This window comes from Eriocheir sinensis, chromosome 2 (genome assembly GCF_024679095.1).
Source record: "Eriocheir sinensis breed Jianghai 21 chromosome 2, ASM2467909v1, whole genome shotgun sequence".
Lineage (NCBI taxonomy): Eukaryota > Metazoa > Arthropoda > Malacostraca > Decapoda > Varunidae > Eriocheir > Eriocheir sinensis.
In genome coordinates, this window is record NC_066510.1 from 13,979,098 (window position 1) to 13,997,312 (window position 18,215).

At 44.1% G+C, this 18,215-nt stretch overlaps 1 protein-coding gene across 4 annotated transcripts in view; it reads left to right on the top strand.

The window, feature by feature from the left end:
* LOC126999771 (glycogenin-1-like) overlaps nucleotides 1–18,215 on the top strand; it is a 55,823-nt gene that overhangs the window by 15,733 nt on the left and 21,875 nt on the right. For 2 of the 4 annotated variants that reach the window (XM_050862666.1, XM_050862675.1), the window contains exon 1: nucleotides 13,637–13,791. The exons of 1 other annotated variant lie outside the window; for it this stretch is intronic. In XM_050862666.1, coding sequence (XP_050718623.1) covers nucleotide 13,791 — 1 coding nt within the window. In that variant the 5' untranslated portion in view covers nucleotides 13,637–13,790. Of the gene's footprint in view, nucleotides 1–13,628; nucleotides 13,792–18,215 lie in introns of those variants that run through there. One more of the 4 variants, XM_050862644.1, reaches the window with a different exon arrangement.

Sequence of the window (18,215 nt, forward strand, 5' to 3'; positions counted from 1 at the left end):
TCTCTCTCTCTCTCTCTCTCTCTCTCTCTCTCTCTCTCTCTCTCTCTCTCTCGATGTAAACAATAATAATAACATCATCATCATCATCATCATCAGCAGCAACTTTATTAGTGTCTTCGTCATCAACTACTACTACTACTACTAACTACTACTACTACTACTACTACTACTACTACTACTACTACTACTACTACTACTACTACTACTACTACTACTACTACTACCTATCACTACTATTACTACCACTACTACTACTACTACTACTACTACCTATCACTACTATTACTACCACTACTACTACTACCTATCAATACTATTCCTCCTACCACCACCTCCACCACTACTACTACTACTACTACTACTATTACTACCACTACCACTACCACTACTACTACTACTACTACTACTACTACTACTACTGCCACTGCTACCGTTTAAAAATGATGCAGCCTTGGGCCAGACAGTGACAATCCACAGTGTTTAAGTGAGCGAGTGGCAGGAGTGAGTTTTTGTTTGTTTGTGTGTGTTTGTGTGTGTCTCTCTCTCTCTCTCTCTCTCTCTCTCTCTCTCTCTCTCTCTCTCTCTCTCACACACACACACACACACACACACACACACACACAACATATTCCCTGTGACCTTGTACTTGTGGAGGAGGAGGAGGAGGAGGAGGAGAGAGGACGAAAGGAGGAGGGACTCAGAGGGGTGGAATTAAGGAGTTGAGAAGGTCGAGTGCTATGGAAGGGAAGTAAAATAATGGAATCAAATACTCTTTCCTCGTCAACAATTTATCAACTTATTAATACACACCCAAATATATTTACATCGAAACTCCATTCATTCCATCATCATCAACACAATCAGCAGGCAACGAAGACCAGGTGGTGTTAAAATCATGTATATCGTAGCTATTATTTTGAAAGTAAAGGTTTATAGAGAGAAGAAGGGCTAGGTTAGTATCAGTGAATTTTAAATAGAACGAAAAGGTTTGACAAATAATGGTTACAGGTTTTTGAAGGGATGTTATGTTAATATGAGTTTTGAAGAGTGTAAATACAGAGAAAGAAAGCTATATACGGTGAGCCAAAGTTGTATGAAGATAAATAATGTAACCTTAGAATTGTGAGTTTAAAGAGTTTAGAAAGTCAGAGTAAATAAATTAAAAGAAGTATAAACAATAATTAATGAGTTTTAAGAGTTCAGCCAGTCAAGGAGAAGTAAATAAAGGACAAGAGAGAGGTTTAAACAATAATGAGCCAAAGCTTTATGAAGAGGAGGAATGTTGCGTTAGTAAATAAAGGAGGTGGTAAAGAGAATGAATAATGAATGTAAGGTAAGGAAAGGGAAAAAAAAGTAAATAAGTATGGCCAAAGGTTAATGGTGAAGGAATGTTGTTTTAGTATAAGTGAGTTTCAAAGAGTGGAAAGTGAATGTGAAGTAAAGGAAGGGAAAATGTAAGTGGTAAATAAGTATGTTTAAAGTATTATGGAGAGAAGGGATGTTATGTAAATATAATTGAGTTTTAAGGAGACTGGGGAGTGAGTGTTGACGTAAAGAAAAATACAAGGAAGAGGTGTAAACTATGACGGCTAAAGTTTCATTAAGAGAAGGAAAGTTGTGATAATATTAGTGGGAGTGGGTATGATGTTAAGGCAAGCTAAATTGGGAAGTAGTGTGGAGTAAAGGAAAGAAAAAATAAGAGATATAAGCAATAGTGACCCAAGTTTCATTAAGAGAAGGAAAATTGTGATAATATTAGTAAGATTGGGAGTGGGTAAGAAATTAAGACAAGCTAAATTGGGAAGTAGTGTGGAGTAAAGGAAATAAATATGAGGAATAAACAATAGTGACCCAAGTTTCATTAAGAGAAGGAAAATTATGATAATATTAGTAAGATTGGGAGTGGGTATGAAATTAAGACAAGCTAAATTGGGAAGTAGTGTCGAGTAAAGGAAAGAAAAAATAAGAGATATAAACAATAGTGACCCAAGTTTCATTAAGAGAAGGAAAGTTGTGATAATATTAGTAAGATTGGGAGTGGGTAAGAAATTAAGACAAGCTAAATTGGGAAGTAGTGTGGAGTAAAGGAAAGAAAAAATAAGAGATATAAACAATAGTGACCCAAGTTTCAACAAGAGAAGTAAAGTTGTGATAATATTAGTAAGATTGGGAGTGGGTATGAAATTAAGACAAGCTAAATTGGGAAGTAGCGTGGAGTAAAATAAAGAAAAAAAATTAAGAGGAATAAACAGTAATGGCCAAAGTTTCATTAAGAGAAGGAAAGTTGTGATAATATTAGTAAGACTGGGAGTGGGTATGAATTTAAGAGTGTATCGAGACACCTCTCCACACGAAACTGACCTCTCTTTTGGCTACTCTTTATTTTTGTCTTGTGGGAGCGGTGAGTAGCGGGCTTTTTATTTCTACACTCTTTTTGTTGCCCTTTAGCCGTCTCCTTTGTTGTAAAAAAAAAGACAGGCTAAATAATTGGGAAGTAGTGTGGAGTAAAGGAAAGAAGGTATAAACAGTAATAGCCAAAGCCTTACCAAGATAAAAAAAAATGTTGCGTTGGTATTAGTATTAGTATGATTGGGAGTCAGTGTGAAGGGAAAACAGGATGCAACAGAAGATATAAACAGTAATAGATAAACCAGAGTGTGTGTGTGTGTGTGGGGGGGGGGGGGTGTTGCAAGCTTAAAAGTGAGTGCTAAAGGAGTCTATAGTGGATGAGTATATGTATAGGTAGAGAAGGGTGTTGGAAGGCCTGCAGGTAAAGCAATAGAGGTTTCGAATGCCATGGTAGGGAAGTAAAGAGAATCAAAGACCAAGGAAAAGGGGTTCGATTCTAGATGTGTGTGTGTGTGTGTGTGTGTGTGTGTGTGTAGGCAAGCGGTTCTTCATCAGGGTTAGTGCATGCGAAGGGAGAGACAGCAAACACTCCCTTGGTGATAGTAAGGGAGAGAGAGGGAGGGAGGGATATCCTGGAGAGAGAGAGAGAGAGAGAGAGAGAGAGAGAGAGAGAGAGAGAGAGAGAGAGAGAGAGAGAGAGAGAGTTAATGGTGTCGTTTATTATTGTTGAGTTGCATTGCATAACTGATAATATAAGAGAGAGAGAGAGAGAGAGAGAGAGAGAGAGAGAGAGAGAGAGAGAGAGAGAGGGGGGGGGAGTTCTCTTCGTACTTCCTGACCTTCACTCCACTTCCCTCCTCCTCCTCTTCCTCCTCCTTTCTCTCTTTTCTCGCTCTCCATCTCATTTTTATCATAAACCCCACGAACGTTCTCTCGCTCTCTCTCTCTCTCTCTCTCTCTCTCTCTCTCTCTCTCTCACTTTAGTTTATTTTTCTTATTCCTTTCCTTTCTTCTCTCCCATCCGTATATCTTCATTTACTTCCTCTCCTCTTCCTCTTCCTAAATTTTCCTTCTCTCTTTTTTTTTCTCCTCTCCTCCCTCCTTCCTCCCTATCTCCTTCATAGCCTTCACTTCCTTCATCTCCTTCACCCACTATCCAATGTCCTCGTCCTTGTAAGCTTGTGTGCTGAGGAGGAGGAGGAGGAGGAGGGGGGGGGGGGGTCAGAGTACTGTTGCTAGCATAGAAGAAACATTCTCTCTCTCTCTCTCTCTCTCTCTCTCTCTCTCTCTCTCTCTCTCTCTCTCTCTCTCTCTCTCTCTCTCTCTTCCCGTTCCATCCTCCTCCTCCATTCCCTTCCACTCCTTCCCCTTCCCTTTCTTTTCTCCTTCCCTTTTCTCTCTCTTCCTCTCCCTTCCTCTTCCCCTCTTCCTCCTCTCTTCTTCCTTCCCTTCCTCTCTTCCTTCCTTTCCTCTCTTCCTTCCTTTCCTCTCTTCCCTTTCTCCCTTTCCCTCCCTCTCCTTCCACCCTCCCTTCCTCCCTTCTCTTCCCTTGCCCTCCCTCCCTTCAACCTCCCTCCTTCGGTCACTGGCTGCTGCTGCGGTCCCTAGTTGCTGGGTTGACAGGGTTAGTCCTCCTCCTCCTCCTCTTCCTCCTCCTCCTCCTCCTCCTTTTCATCATCATCATCATCATATTAGTCCAAAATCGTCATCTTTATCTATTTGTCTATATTTGTATCTATCTATATTTGTTTCCTTGTGTTATTGTTGGTAGTGGTTGAGAGAGAGAGAGAGAGAGAGAGAGAGAGAGAGAGAGAGAGAGAGCGCAATAGACAGGTGTGACAAAAGGTAGACACACACCAGGTATAGACAGGTTTGGAACTTGTAATATCACTTGACAACCGATGGAATGGAGGAGGAGGAGGAGGAGGAAGACGAGGAAGACAATCAAGGGACGAATCAGCAAAAGGATTGGAAAGATTACCCACGCAGCGACAGACGAGGAGGAGGAGGAGGAGGAGGAGGAGAAGAAGGAGGAGGAGGAGGAGGAGGAGGCGGCGGGGATATGTCTGATGTTTAGCTTTGTCGTAATTATATAATCTTTTTCTTTCTGAGTAATTTTTCTGCTGGGGGCATGGACGAGGAAGAGGAGGAGGAGGAGAAAGAGGAGGAGGAGGAGAAGGCAGGGGATCTGTCTGATGTTTAGCTTTTTCGTAATTATATAATCTTTTTCTTTCTGAGTAACTTTTCTGCTGGGGGCATGGACGAGGAAGTGAAGAAGGAGGAGGAGGAGGAGGAGGAGGAGGGGAGGGAGAGAGCAAGGAACACAAGAAAAGGAAAAAAGGGAAGGACATAATGAAGGTGAAATTAGAAAGAAAGAAGGTAAAAATGAGGAAAATTATAGAAGAAAGGAAGTGTGGAAGGAAGGAATAAAAGAACGGAGGATATGAAGGGAAGAAAGAAAGTAATAAAAATGAAATATATAGAAGGGACTGAAAAAAGGAAGGAAGGAAAGGAGGAGGTCTGAGTAGAAAGAAAGGAAGAAATATGGAAAGCAAAAGAGAGATAGGAATGGAAAATAAATTGAAGAAGGAAAGAAAGAAAAAGATCAAGGAAGAAATGAAAAAAAGTAAATGAGATAGTAGTGGAAAGAACGAAGGAAGGAAGGAAGGAAAGGAAGGAAGGGAAGGAACGGAGGAGGGGCTAGGAGTCGAAGGCTTATTAACTTAACTGCATAATGAAACGAAGTAAAAAAAAAACAGGAAAAAAAACATGGCGCTTCTGCAACAAATGATGGGCAGAAAAAAAGGAAAGAAAATAGTCGAAGTGAAAAAGAAAACTTAGGAAAACGTAATAAAGGAGGAAAAAAGAAAAAAAAGAAATATAGGTAAAGCTGATAATATACAAACAACTCAGAAATATGATTAAAAAGGAATAACAACAGAAAATATATAGACACCAAAAGAAAGAATAAAAAGTAGATAATGATGATGGTAATAATGATAATAGCAATAATGAAAGGGTATAGGAGCAGGTAGACATGAATTACTACTACTACTACTACTACTACTACTTTTTTTTTTCATCCTTATCTATTTATTCTATCGACTAAAATAGAGGCAAAACACACTATACAAGCAATCAATTCGCTTAATGAAAACAACACTACTACTACTACTACTACTACTACTTCTACTACTACCACTACTACTACTACTACCACTACTACTACAACAACAACCACAACTCATCCCCCCCACCACAACAACAACAACAACAATTCAATAACACCTACCAGTCTTTCCGAACCTCCTCAGTCTTGCTATCACTACGTTTAATACGAAGCCCCAAACTGGCGCCACTGTTTGCCTGGGGACGTGTGTGTGTGTGTGTGGGTAGGTGGGTGGGAGAGGATGGGTAGGTATATGTGTGTGTGTGTGTGTGTGTGTGTGTGTGTGTGTGTGTGGGTGGGTGTGAGAGGATGGGTAGGTATATATGTGTGTGTGTGTGTGTGGGGGTGGGTGGGAGAGGATGGGTAGTGTGTGTGTGTGTGTGTGTGTGTGTGTGTGGGTGGGTGGGTTGGGTGGGTGGGAGAGGATGGATAGGTATATGTGTGTGTGTGTGTGTGTGTGTGTGTGTGTGTGTGTGTGTGTGTGTGTGTGTGTGTGTTACTTGGCCGAAGGTGACCTCTCTCCCTTCGCGTTTCTTCATGGGTTCCAGAGAGAGAGAGAGAGAGAGAGAGAGAGAGAGAGAGAGAGAGAGAGAGAGACACAGACACACACACACACACACACCGTACACATCTTTCTCGCTTCCTCCCCCTCGCCCTCTCCCCCTCTCTCCCTCCCACCCCCCTCCCCCTCCCTCCCTCTCGCCCTCACTCCCTCCCACCCCCCTCCCCCTCCCTCCCCCTCGCCCTCTCCCCCTCTCTCCCTCCCCCCTTTCCAATCGTCTCATAGCAAGAAAATCTGTAGCAAAGTGGTTTACATGAGTTGAGAGAGAGAGAGAGAGAGAGAGAGAGAGAGAGAGAGAGAGAGAGAGAGAGAGAGAGAGAGAGCGTCTTCTAATTCGCTTTAATTATATATTATTTTCACCTAAACTTTTTTTTATATTGACTGCAGACTGATGCACATACCTGATGCTATTATGTAAGGTTAGAAAAAAGTATTGGAATCCACGTGTTCCTCCTCCTCCTCCTCCTCCTCGTCTTACTTCCTTACCCATCTTTTTCTTCTCGTTCTTCTCTTTGTTGTTCTCCTTCTCGTTGTTCTATTTTCCTTGTTCTTTTCTTCTCATTCCTATTCTTGTTCTTTCTCTTCCTCCTCATGGTAGTAGTGATAGTGGTTGTAGTTGTAGTAGTAGTAGTAGTAGTAGTAGTAGTAGTAGTAGTAGTAAAAGTAGTAGTAGTAGTAGTAGGAGTTGCAGTAGCAGTAGTAGTAGTAGTAGTAGTCGTAGTAGTAGTAGTAGTAGTAATAGTAGTAGTAGTATACACGTTTCGATTTAATCATCTTCAAACTCATCACGTGCCTCTCTTATCTCCCCTTCAGCCTCTTGTCATCTCTCTCTCTCTCTCTCTCTCTCTCTCTCTCTCTCTCTCTCTCTCTCTCTCTCTCTCTCTCTCTCTCTCTCTCTAATGAGAAAGTACAGGTGTATGCCGTATATAGATGTCCCTTTTCTCCTCCTCCTCCTCCTCCTCCCCCTTCCTCCCCCTCTTCCTCCCTCACCCTCGCTTACATAACCCCTTGTGGCGCCAAGGTGGGTGTGAGGGAGGTGGAGGAAAGGGAGGAGGGAGGGAGGGAGGAAAGGGAGAGAGGGAGAGTGGGAGGAGAGTTGTAGGCAAGGGAGCGTCAAGTTTTTAAGAGGGGGCCTGTTACATGAACCAGACAGACAGACAGACAGACAGACAGACATATAGACAGGAAGATGAATAATGGGACAGACAGAAAAACAGATCATATAGACAGGAAGATGAATAATGGGACAGACAGACAGACAGACAGGCAGACAGACAGATAAATAATGGGACAGATAGACAGACAGGCAGATAGATAGACACAGATAGATGTATTGATGTTTTTTTTTGGTTGTTGTTGTTGATGTTGCTTTTGTTTTTGCCACTGAGCTGCCTCCCATGCTGTAAAATTAAAGACAGACAGACAGACAGACAGACAGACAGACAGGCAGACAGACAGGAGGATAGGTAGATTGACAATTAGTTAAGTAGGTAGGTAGAACGACATAGAACGACAGACAGACATACAGACAGTTAGTTAGATGGACAGACAGGCAGACAAATACAGAGACAGACAAACAGATATGTGAGTTCTCTTTTTGTTTTGTTTTCATCTTTATCACACAGTTCCAAACCTTTACTCCCTTCAAGCTTTCTTCCTTTTCCATAATCGTTCCCTGCTGTTTTACTTCTTCTATAACTATCCTTCTGTTTCATCTATATTTCCCTTCAATTACTTCCCTTCCTTTATATTTTGTTTCTATTATTTATCACAAAGTCAGATACCTTTTCTCTTCAATCTTTATTCTTTTTTTCCATAATGGTTGCTTTCTATTACTTCCCTTCCTTTATTACTTTGTTTAATATATATATATATATATATATATATATATATATATTTTTTTGCAGTCTTGGCATGCGTAACCTAACCTAAGCTACCCTCCAAATGAAACCCAAGACCCGGACCAAGCTTTTCTATCATATGTAACCTAACCTAACTTAAGCTACCCTGCAAATGAAACCCAGAACCCAGACCAAGCGTTTCTATCATATGTAACCTAACCTAACTTAACCCCCAAATGAAATCCAAGACCCGGACAAAGCGTTTCTATCATATGTAACCTAACCTAACTTAACCCCCAAATGAAATCCAAGACCCGGACCAAGCGTTTCTACCATATGTAACCTAACCTAACTTAACCCCAAAATGAAATCCAAGACCCGGACCAAGCGTTTCTACCATATGTAACCTAACTTAACTTAAGGTACCCTTCAAATGAAAAACAAAACCCATACCAAGCGGTTTTATCATATGTAACCTAACCTAACTTAACCCCCAAATGAAATTCAAGACCCGGACCAAGCGTTTCTACCATATGTAACCTAACCTAACTTAAGCTACCCTTTAAATGAAAACAAAGACCCGGACCAAGCGTTTCTACCATATGTAACCTAACCTAACTTAAGCTACCCTTCAAATGAAAACCAAGACCCGGACCAAGCGTTTCTATCATATGTAACCTAACCTAACTTAACCCCCAAATGAAAACCAAACCCCAGACCAAGTGGTTTTATCATATGTAACGTAACCTAACTTAACCCCCAAATGAAAACCAAGACCCGGACCAAGCGTTTCTATCATATGTAACCTAACCTAACTTAGCCCCCAAATGAAAACCAAGACCCGGACCAAGCGTTTCTACCATATGTAACCTAACCTAACTTAACCCCCAAATGAAAACCAAGACCCGGACCAAGCGTTTCTACCATATGTAACCTAACCTAACTTAACCCCCAAATGAAAACCAAGACCCGGACCAAGCGTTTCTACCATATGTAACCTAACCTAACTTAACCCCTAAATGAAAACCAAGACCCAGACCAAGCGTTTCTACCATATGTAACCTAACCTAACTTAACCCCCAAATGAAAACCAAGACCCGGACCAAGCGTTTCTACCATATGTAACCTAACCCAACTTAACCCCCAAATGAAAACCAAGACCCGGACCAAGCGTTTCTACCATATGTAACCTAACCTTAACCCCCAAATGAAAACCAAGACCCGGACCAAGCGTTTCTACCATATGTAACCTAACCTAACTTAACCCCCAAATGAAAACCAAGACCCGGACCAAGCGTTTCTACCATATGTAACCTAACCTAACTTAACCCCCAAATGAAAACCAAGACCCGGACCAAGCGTTTCTACCATATGTAACCTAACCTAACTTAACCCCCAAATGAAATCCAAGACCCGGACCAAACGTTTCTACCATATGTAACCTAACCTAACTTAACCCCAAAACGAAATCCAAGACCCGGACCAAGCGTTTCTATCATATGTAACCTAACCTAACTTAACCCCTAAATGAAATCCAAGACCCGGACCAAACGTTTATACCATAGTTGTATCCATTCTAGCACTGCCCGAGCTTTATGAATGTCTATCTACATCTTATCTACCGCTCCCTATCTATTATTTCCTATCTATATTTCCCTATGTACGGTTCTACCTTCTCCGTTATCGTGTTCGTTCTCGCCACCTTGCTGCCTCTCTCTCCCACCTTGCCTTCTTCCCTCCCTCCCCCCCTTCGCAAACAGGTCCTCCCCTTATCTTCGTCCTTATCTCACGTACACTATCGCACCTTGTATTACCGCCTCATGTCCTGGTACCGCCCTTTATTCCCTCCCTCCCTTCCTCCCTCCCTTCCTTCCTTATTCCGTCCTCTTTCTTTTTTTCTTTTTCCTCTCCCTCGTTTTTCCTCCCTTCAATCTTCTCCTGTTGCCACCCTTCCACTGCCTCCCTTTATCCTCCTGTTTTTTCTTCCTTCTCTCTAGTCTTTTATCAACGTTTTCTTCCTTTGCTTTCCTTAACTTAGCTCTCCTTTCCTTTCTTTTTCGTTTTCTTTTCTCTTTTCCTTTCCTTTCATTTCCTTAACTTTCCTTATCTTTCCTCTTCTTTCGTTACCTTCCCTTTTCTTTTCTTTCCCTTCTGTTTTCTTTCCTTTCCTTTCCTTTCGTTACCTTCCCTTTCCTTTCCTCTCGTTACCTTTCCTTTACTTTATTTTCTTTCCTTTCCTTTACATGTGTTTCCCTTCTCTCTCCTCTCCTCTCCCTTTCACACCGCCCCTCCTTATCTTATTTTCCACTCGTTTCCTTTCCCACCCCTCCCTTATTTAATTACTTCCTCCTCCAATTGTTTCTTACCTGTGTGTGTGTGTGTGTGTGTGTGTGTGTGTGTGTGTGTGTGTGTGTGTGTGTGTGTACTTCCTACCTGTTACCTGTTCATTAACACGGTCATGCCACTGTGTGTGTGTGTGTGTGTGTGTGTGTGTGTGTGTGTGTGTGTGTGTGTGTGTGTGTGTGTGTGTGAGATAATTAGAGTAGAACAACAACATTTTTTCTCGTCTGCTGAACACCCGTCTTCCTATACCTGTTATGTCTGTACTTCCACATAGATAAAAAAAAAAAAAAAAAATAACATACATAACAGGTGGCTCAGTGGTGTAGGTGGCATGACTTTAGAATCAACTGGACGGGGGTTCGATTCCATATTTTTTACCACAACGTCTCTTAGGTGGGTGGTGGTGGGGGGGGGGGGGTAGGTAGAGCTCTCGTAATAGTGTGGCAGAGCTAGCGAGGAAATGAAAGAAAAATTGAGGAAAAGAAAAGGAAGTGAAAGGAGAGAAAAAGTAAGGAAAGATGAGGAAAGCAAAGAAAATAAATGCTGATGAGAGATAATAATAAAAGTAAGAAGAGAAGAAATAGGAAAACAAAGGAATGATGAATAAACAAATGAAATAAAATGTAACAGTGTGGCAGAGCTCTCTTGTGATAGTGTGGCAGAGCTCTTTCTTTTATTAGTGTGGCAGAGCTTTACTAGTGTGGTAGAGCTTTATTAGTGTGGCAGAGCTGTTTCTTTTATTAGCGTGACGGAGCTGTACTAGTGTGGCAGAGCTGTACTAGTGTGGCAGAGCTTTATTAGTGTGGCAAAGCTCTCTTGTAGTAGTGTGGCAAAGCTTTTTCCTGTGATAGTGTGACAGATAGAAGGGGAAAGTAAGGTAGGGAGATGAGGGACGAGAGGAAAGAATAAGAGAGATAAGAAATAGGATGAGAGGATAGAAGGAGAGAATAGAAGGGAGAAGAGGAAAGAATAAGAGAGATAAGAGATAGGATGAGAGGATAGAAGGAGAGAATAGAAGGGAGAAAAGGAAAGAATAAGAGAGATAAGAGATAGGATGAGAGGATAGGAGAGAATAGAAGGGAGAAGAGGAAAGAATAAGAGAGATAAGAGATAAAAGGGAGAAGAGCAAAGAATAAGAGATAAGAGATGGAAGGGACGGAGAAGATGATAGAATAAGAGAAATAAGCGATAGAAGAGAATAGAAAGGGAGAAGAAGAAAGAATAAGAGATAGGAGATAGAAGGAACGGAGAAGATGATAGAATAAGAGAAATAAGCGATAGAAGAGGATAGAAAGGGAGAAGAAGAAAGAATAAGAGAGATAAGAGATAAAAGGGAGAAGAGGAAAGCATAAGAGATAAGAGATGGAAGGGACGGAGAAGATGATAGAATAAGAGAAATAAGCGATAGAAGAGGATAGAAAGGGAGAAGAAGAAAGAATAAGAGAGATAAGAGATAAAAGGGAGAAGAGGAAAGATTAAGAGAGATAAGAGATAGAAGGAGTGGAGGAGAGAAGAGGAGGAAAGGGTAGGAGGGACAAGAGTAAATGATAGCAAGAACAAGAAAACAAAAGAAGGAGAATAAGTGACAGGAAGGGAAAAAATGAGATGGAGAGATGAAATAAAAGTCAAGAAAAAAAATATGTATAGGGACAAGAGAAGGGAATCAAGAATACAAGAGAGAGGTAAAGGATAGAAAAACGAATATAGGAAGAGATAAATGATGATAAAGGATAGGAAGAAAAAATAGAGGCAAAGCTTTTTTTTTGTAGTGATTTTATTAGGGAGTTTTATTTTGCTTACCCAGTGCAGTGAAACCCATTAACATTGAGTGATTGTGTAAATAAATTTGAGATGTTACCTTATCGATAATAATGTTTGCTATCACCACCACCACCACCGTCACCACCACCACCACCATCACCGTCTCCACCACCACCCACCACCACCACCACCCACCACCGTCACCACCACCACGAGTTTGTCCTCTTTGACCCTTGACTCCTCCATCTTCTGAAGGACTCCGGGCGCCTCCTCCTCCTCCTCCTCCTCCTCCTCCTCCTCCTCCGTCCGCCTGCATGTCTCTCCCTCTCTTGCACTCACGCTATGTTTTCCCTCAGTCAGGAGGATTTTTTTATATCAGTTATTATTATTATTATTATTATTATTATTATTATTATTATTATTATTATTATTATAGGTGGACCGACAAATTATATCAACGTATCATACATATCATTAACATTTTCCTTTATTATTATTTTATTTTCCTCCTCTTCCTCCTTTTCCTGCTTCAAAATGCTTCCTTTCCGCCCAGGTATGGCTCAGGTAGCGTGTTTGTGTGTGTGTGTGTGTGTGTGTGTGTGTGTGTGTGTGTGTGTGTGTGTGTGTGTGTGTGTGTTTACCTATTTGTATTTTCCTATTTGTAGTCTACCGGGATCGAGTTAAGCTTTAAAATAGTCCCGTCTCCATATCTACATTTATCCAGCCTTGTGTGTGTGTGTGTGTGTGTGTGTGTGTGTGTGTGTGTGTGTGTGTGTGTGTGTGTGTGTGTTTGCTGACGGAGGCTACAGGAAATCTGGGTCTGAGGTTTGACATCCTGTGTGCGTATCGGCGTGTGCGTATTGGCGTGTGTGTGTGTGTGTGTGTGTGTGTGTGTGTGTGTGTGTGTGTGTGTGTGTGTGTGTGTGTGTGTGTGTGTGTGTCGTTGCATTGTTTCGCTTGTCACTCCTTATGGTACGTCACTATCCAATCAAGGGACACTGAAATGATGATGATGATGATGATGATGGTGATAGTGGCGGTGACGATGTTGGAGGTGATGATAGTGATATTGATGGTATTAGTGGTGATGGTGACGAGAGGGAAAGGAAGAAGACGGAGAGGCAGACGAAGGGAATGGAGGAGGAAGGGGAGGAACAAGTAACTCCATCCCTTCTCTTCCTCCTGCTCCAGTTCTTTCCTCTTGCTCCTCCTAACCTTCCCTTTTGTCCTTCGTATCCTTTCCTCCAGTCCCTCTTACCTGTTCCTTTTTTACCTCCTATCCTTTCCTCCCATCCCTCATCTCTCCTTTCCTCTTGTCCTTCCTGTCCTTCCTTTTGTTTCTCATTCTTTCCTCTTGTCTCATATCTCCCCCACCTTACCCTTTCCTCTTCTATCTCTTCATCATCTCTTCCATTCTTTACTTCTCTCCTTCCTTTCCTTTCGTTTCGTCCCCCTTCTTCCCATCTTAATTTTCCCCTCTATATTTTCTTGTCCATCTCCCCATCATACTCTCTCCCCTTACCTAGCACCTCCCACCCCCTCCTGTCCCTCCACTACCCCTTATCTCCCCTGCCCCTCACCCCCGTCCATCCCCAGCTCACGTCACCCCCGTCCCTCCCCCTGGTGGTAGCTGCCGCAGGCATAACGTGGGCGAGGCACACGAGGCTCTCCCCAGTCGACCGGTGTCAGCGTGTGTGGAGGGACGTCCCGCCAGGCTCCTCCGTCAGTCACATCCTCTCCGTCCTCCGCCGCTCCAGCCCGCACAAGTTAGAACCCTCGTGTTTTTGTGCCCCGGTTGCTAGGTTGGGAATGGTGTGTGTGGCAGGGTTAGGTGGTGCAGGGATGGTGTGGTGTGGGTGCTGGGGTGTTCTCATGACAACTTTTTGTTCTTGTGGTGTTAGACGAGGATGTTAAGTAGAGTGACGACTGTTGGAGGTGTTTTGATATGTTTCGTGTTTTTCATAATTAGTGACATTTGAGTGTTGGGTGCGAATGGCGTTGAGTGTGTTGCGAGTCCAAACTCCTAGTGACACACTCTCCTGCTTATATGAACCCTCTTTGCACACTTACCTTGAACTCCGGGCTTTAAATCTAAGGTTCACGAGCCGAAACAAGCGTTGGGTGCTTAAGCCTACACTTAGTACACTCCTACCCACGTCTAGAACCCTCCCTAGCTCAGTGGCTCTTTAAAACTGAAGTGTATGAGACGAAACGAAGCCGGGACATATTCTTAAACATTTCGGCGGCCAAGCACATATTTGGGGCCTTTCTTGCGGTAGCTCTTGACCCTGGTAGTAGTTTGACCCTTCTTCTGTACCATAAACCTAAGATAACACTCATTAGAACCCGACTGGTCTCCTTTTCGGCCCTTGGAAATAATTGATGTGAAAGGCGGAAGCGTCTGACCACACCGAACTTGGGTAGGTTACGCTGGGGACAAGCCTCGCAGCCAGCCGCCAATTTGTGAACTTATGTAAGCGTTCAGCCGTGAGAGTGCCGGTGGGGCGGGTCTCTGGCGCCGCGAGTAACTGTCTGCTGAGGTGTGACCCGGAAAACAGCTGTTGGTTCGTGTGGACTCGTGGGAAACTTGCTGTGTGTTGTGGGTCGAGGAGAAGGAAGGTGGGAGTGCAAGCTCGAGTCGCGTGTTGGTCGATCCACAGCGCTGACCAACCCCCCAAGGCCAGCCAACCAACCACCAACTCTGCACTTTAGGACGTGGCCTTGTGTGATGTGTGTGTGCGTGTGACCATGAGTGAGTGAGGAGGGACAGACATGCTCCTTTCCTGTCTAGCTATCTTGTGTCTGTGTTGGGAGGGGTTTTAGGGATAAGATTCTTGCTTTATTCTGACAGTTGTTTCCGTTCTAGTTACTTATCTGGTGTGCTAGGAGGGGAAAGGGGTGAGATCCTTGCTTAATGCTCTTTTATCATTACAATTCTTCTTTCCTGTCTAACTTAACCATCTGGTGTGTTAGAAGAGGGAATGAGGAGAGATTCTTGTTGTTTATCAGGTGCATGCGTGCGTGTGTGTGGCTGTCAGACAGGAGAGGTAGGCACACTTCTTTCTCCATTTTTTTTTCTTACAGCAGATGAGTCAGTTCAAGGGCATAAAAAAAGGAAACAAATGTGAAAAAAAAGCCCGTTACTCACTGCTCCTAAATCACTGCTCTCTGTATCCTCTATATAGGCTCACTTCCTTCCTGTCTAGCTAGAAGGGCCACGGGAAGGGAGAGGAAGGGTGGCTGTCGCTGGGTATAGCAGTCTGGCACCACCACAATGGCAGGCGGTGGGGCGTGAGGGGGCGGGTGGATCTGTAGGTCGCTGGGAACGTCAGTGTTTCTCGTAAGTTTTCGGGAACCGAGGGAGGAAGTGAGGGGGGGGGGTAAGAGGGAGGAGGTTATTGCCGTGGGTCGTTGGAGGGGATGAGTTAAAGTCTACACGTGTCCACTATTTTTTTCTTCATCTTTTCCTTGTCACATATACCCAGTTTGCGCTCCTCTTTTGCTGTAGGGAATGGGGTGGAGGTGGGGGGGGGGGGAGGTTATTGCCGCGGGATGAGTTAAAAGCCTACATGTCTACTGCTCTTTACTTTTCTCTGTCTTTTCCTTGTCACCTATACCCAGTTTGCGCTCCTATTTTGCTGTGGGGAATGGGGTGGAGGTGGGGGGGGGGGGAGGTTATTGCCGCGGGATGAGTTAAAAGCCTACATGTCTACTGCTCTTTACTTTTCTCTGTCTTTTCCTTGTCATCTATACCCAGTTTCTGATACTCCTCTGTTGCGGGAAGAGCTAACAAGGGTCGCATTGTCGCTGGGGTTAGTTTGTCCCTCGGGAGAAGCCTCAAAGGGACACTTCAAAGGGGTTAAGGGTCTGCCACCGTTTCATAACATCTGCCAGCAGTGATAAGCGTGTGATAAGCCATTGCGATTATGCTTACGTGGGTCACCTGCTGTGCCGCTATGTCTGATGTGCCGACGCGACCCCAGACAGTCAGCCGGTCGATGGTAGAGCCGAGGTATAGTCTTCCATCTCAGTTGACCCCAAATCAGACGAGAAGCCGCTTCCTATAGGCGATGTAGGAAGCCGCCCTGTTTTTTTTTTGTTTTTTTTTTTTTTTTTTCACAACAAAGACAGCTCAAGGGCACAAAAAAGCAAACCATAATAAAAAAAAAGCCCGCTACTCGCTGCTCCTGTAAAAAGAAACAAAAGAGGTGGCCGAAAGAGAAGTCAATTTCGGGTTGCTGGTGAGAGTGCCGTTTATGCAGCACCGGTTTAGCGAGGGGGGCTGCGTAAGGTTATCTCCCCCTCCCCCCCTTGACAGCTGATAGTATAATGCGTTGTTAGGTTTACGCATGTTAGGATGTTTACTGCGTGTGACTTTATCGGCAATACTTGGTTCATTCTTCGGGCAGGCCAAGGTTTAGGTTGGGGTGAGCCAGAAGAGTTGAGCAAGACCCGCCTCACCATACCGGTGCTGCCATGGTCCCTGTAGCTTACTGTGTGTGTGTGTGTGTGTGTGTGTGTGTGTGTGTGTGTGTGTGTGTGTGTGACGTGCTTACCAAAATACACACAAAGACATTCGTTTCAGACTCCATGCGTAGCCACCATAGAGAGAAGTTATGCTTGCGTAAGTCAAGTACATACCCTTTTAACTTCACCCATAACTTTTTTTTTTGCGTGGCGATACAAGTTTTAATGTAGGGCATGGATGGGTGTGCCGCAGTGAAAGTTGGCGGCGGTGTGGTGCGGAGTGGGCAGAGTAGAGAGCGGGGAGCGGGTTGGCGGCAGCGGTGGTGGCGGGCAGGTAGCGGAGCGAGAGGGCGGGAGAGAGTGTATGCTGAGGTAACAGGGGGCTCCGATTATAGCAGCGCCGAGAATGAGGAAAACGCCAGACTGGTCGTGGTAGAGGCTGCCCGGCGCTGCATGCCAAGTTGGAGGCGGCCTTGGCGGGCTCTGTCTCCACCACTGTCACGGCGGGAGGGACGGACGGAGAGCGGGAGGGAGAGAGAGAGAGCGGACGGGCGGGCGGGCAGGGAGGCGACACAGCGGGGTTTATTTACACATCTTGTTAACTTGGCGGCGGAGTTGCATGAAGGCGCCGCATCTCCACTTTCCACCAAAAGCTCCGGAAATACACAGATGCTCACGCCGCGCCACGCACACGTCAGTCAGGAGTCATATTCTTAAACATTTCGGAGCCCAACCTCACATAGTTATTTGACGGGCTTTCGTAGTAGTTTTGGGCACTTCCAGGGATAGCTTTATGACCCTGGTGGTAGTTTGACCCTTCCTCTGTATCATGAACCCAAAGAAACACTCATTACAACCCGACTGATCTACTCTTTGGCCTTTGGAAATAGTTGATGGGAGAGGCCGAAGCGTTTAAAAATACCGACCCAGGCTTTATGATTCGTTCTGGTGCAAGTTAAGAGACGGAAGACCTTGCCCGGGAAAGCGAGGGGGGCGGCGGCGCAGGAGTCAGGCGGCGGGAACGTGCCCATCCTCTCTAGTGCCCATGCTCCCCACCCGTGCCCATGCTCCCCGCCCGTGCCCATGCCCTGCTCTGCCCCTGCCCGTGTCGCCGCGTGTTGGTAGAGTTAGCTGGCGACGCGTGTGAAGGCGCCTCTGTTTATCCTTCACTGGGGCTGGAGACGCGCCAGACCTTGAGGGATATTTATTTTTTGCCCGCCGTTGCTCCGTCACACTCCGTTCAGCCAGCACTAACTGTTTCCGGCCCAACGAGGTTTTTGTCTGGGGTATCGATCTTGCTTGCTTGGTCTTGATGTTTGAAGATATAAGGTTCGTATCAGTTAGAGGCGCACACAATTTCCTTAATGATAACATAATGATACTAGCTATCTACTACAGTTGCATTATCTTACTTTTGACGTCAAGGAAGCTGGCCCGAGCGTTAAAATTATGTATATTTGCGAACGCGTGATAATCTGTACAATACCTTACTAAGAATACCTTTGTTAATAATGATAATAGCAATAAACAGCTATGTACCGTAGTTACATCTTTTTTTCACTTTCGACGTCAAGGGAAATGAGTATCGCGTTGAAATACATTTACCTACGCTTGATAAACCGTACATTACCATTAGTAGCAATACCTATAATATCAATGAAACTGCCCCGCGTGTTTAAGTTATACATTTACCTGTTCGTGATTAACCGTGAGTTGTTTTGTC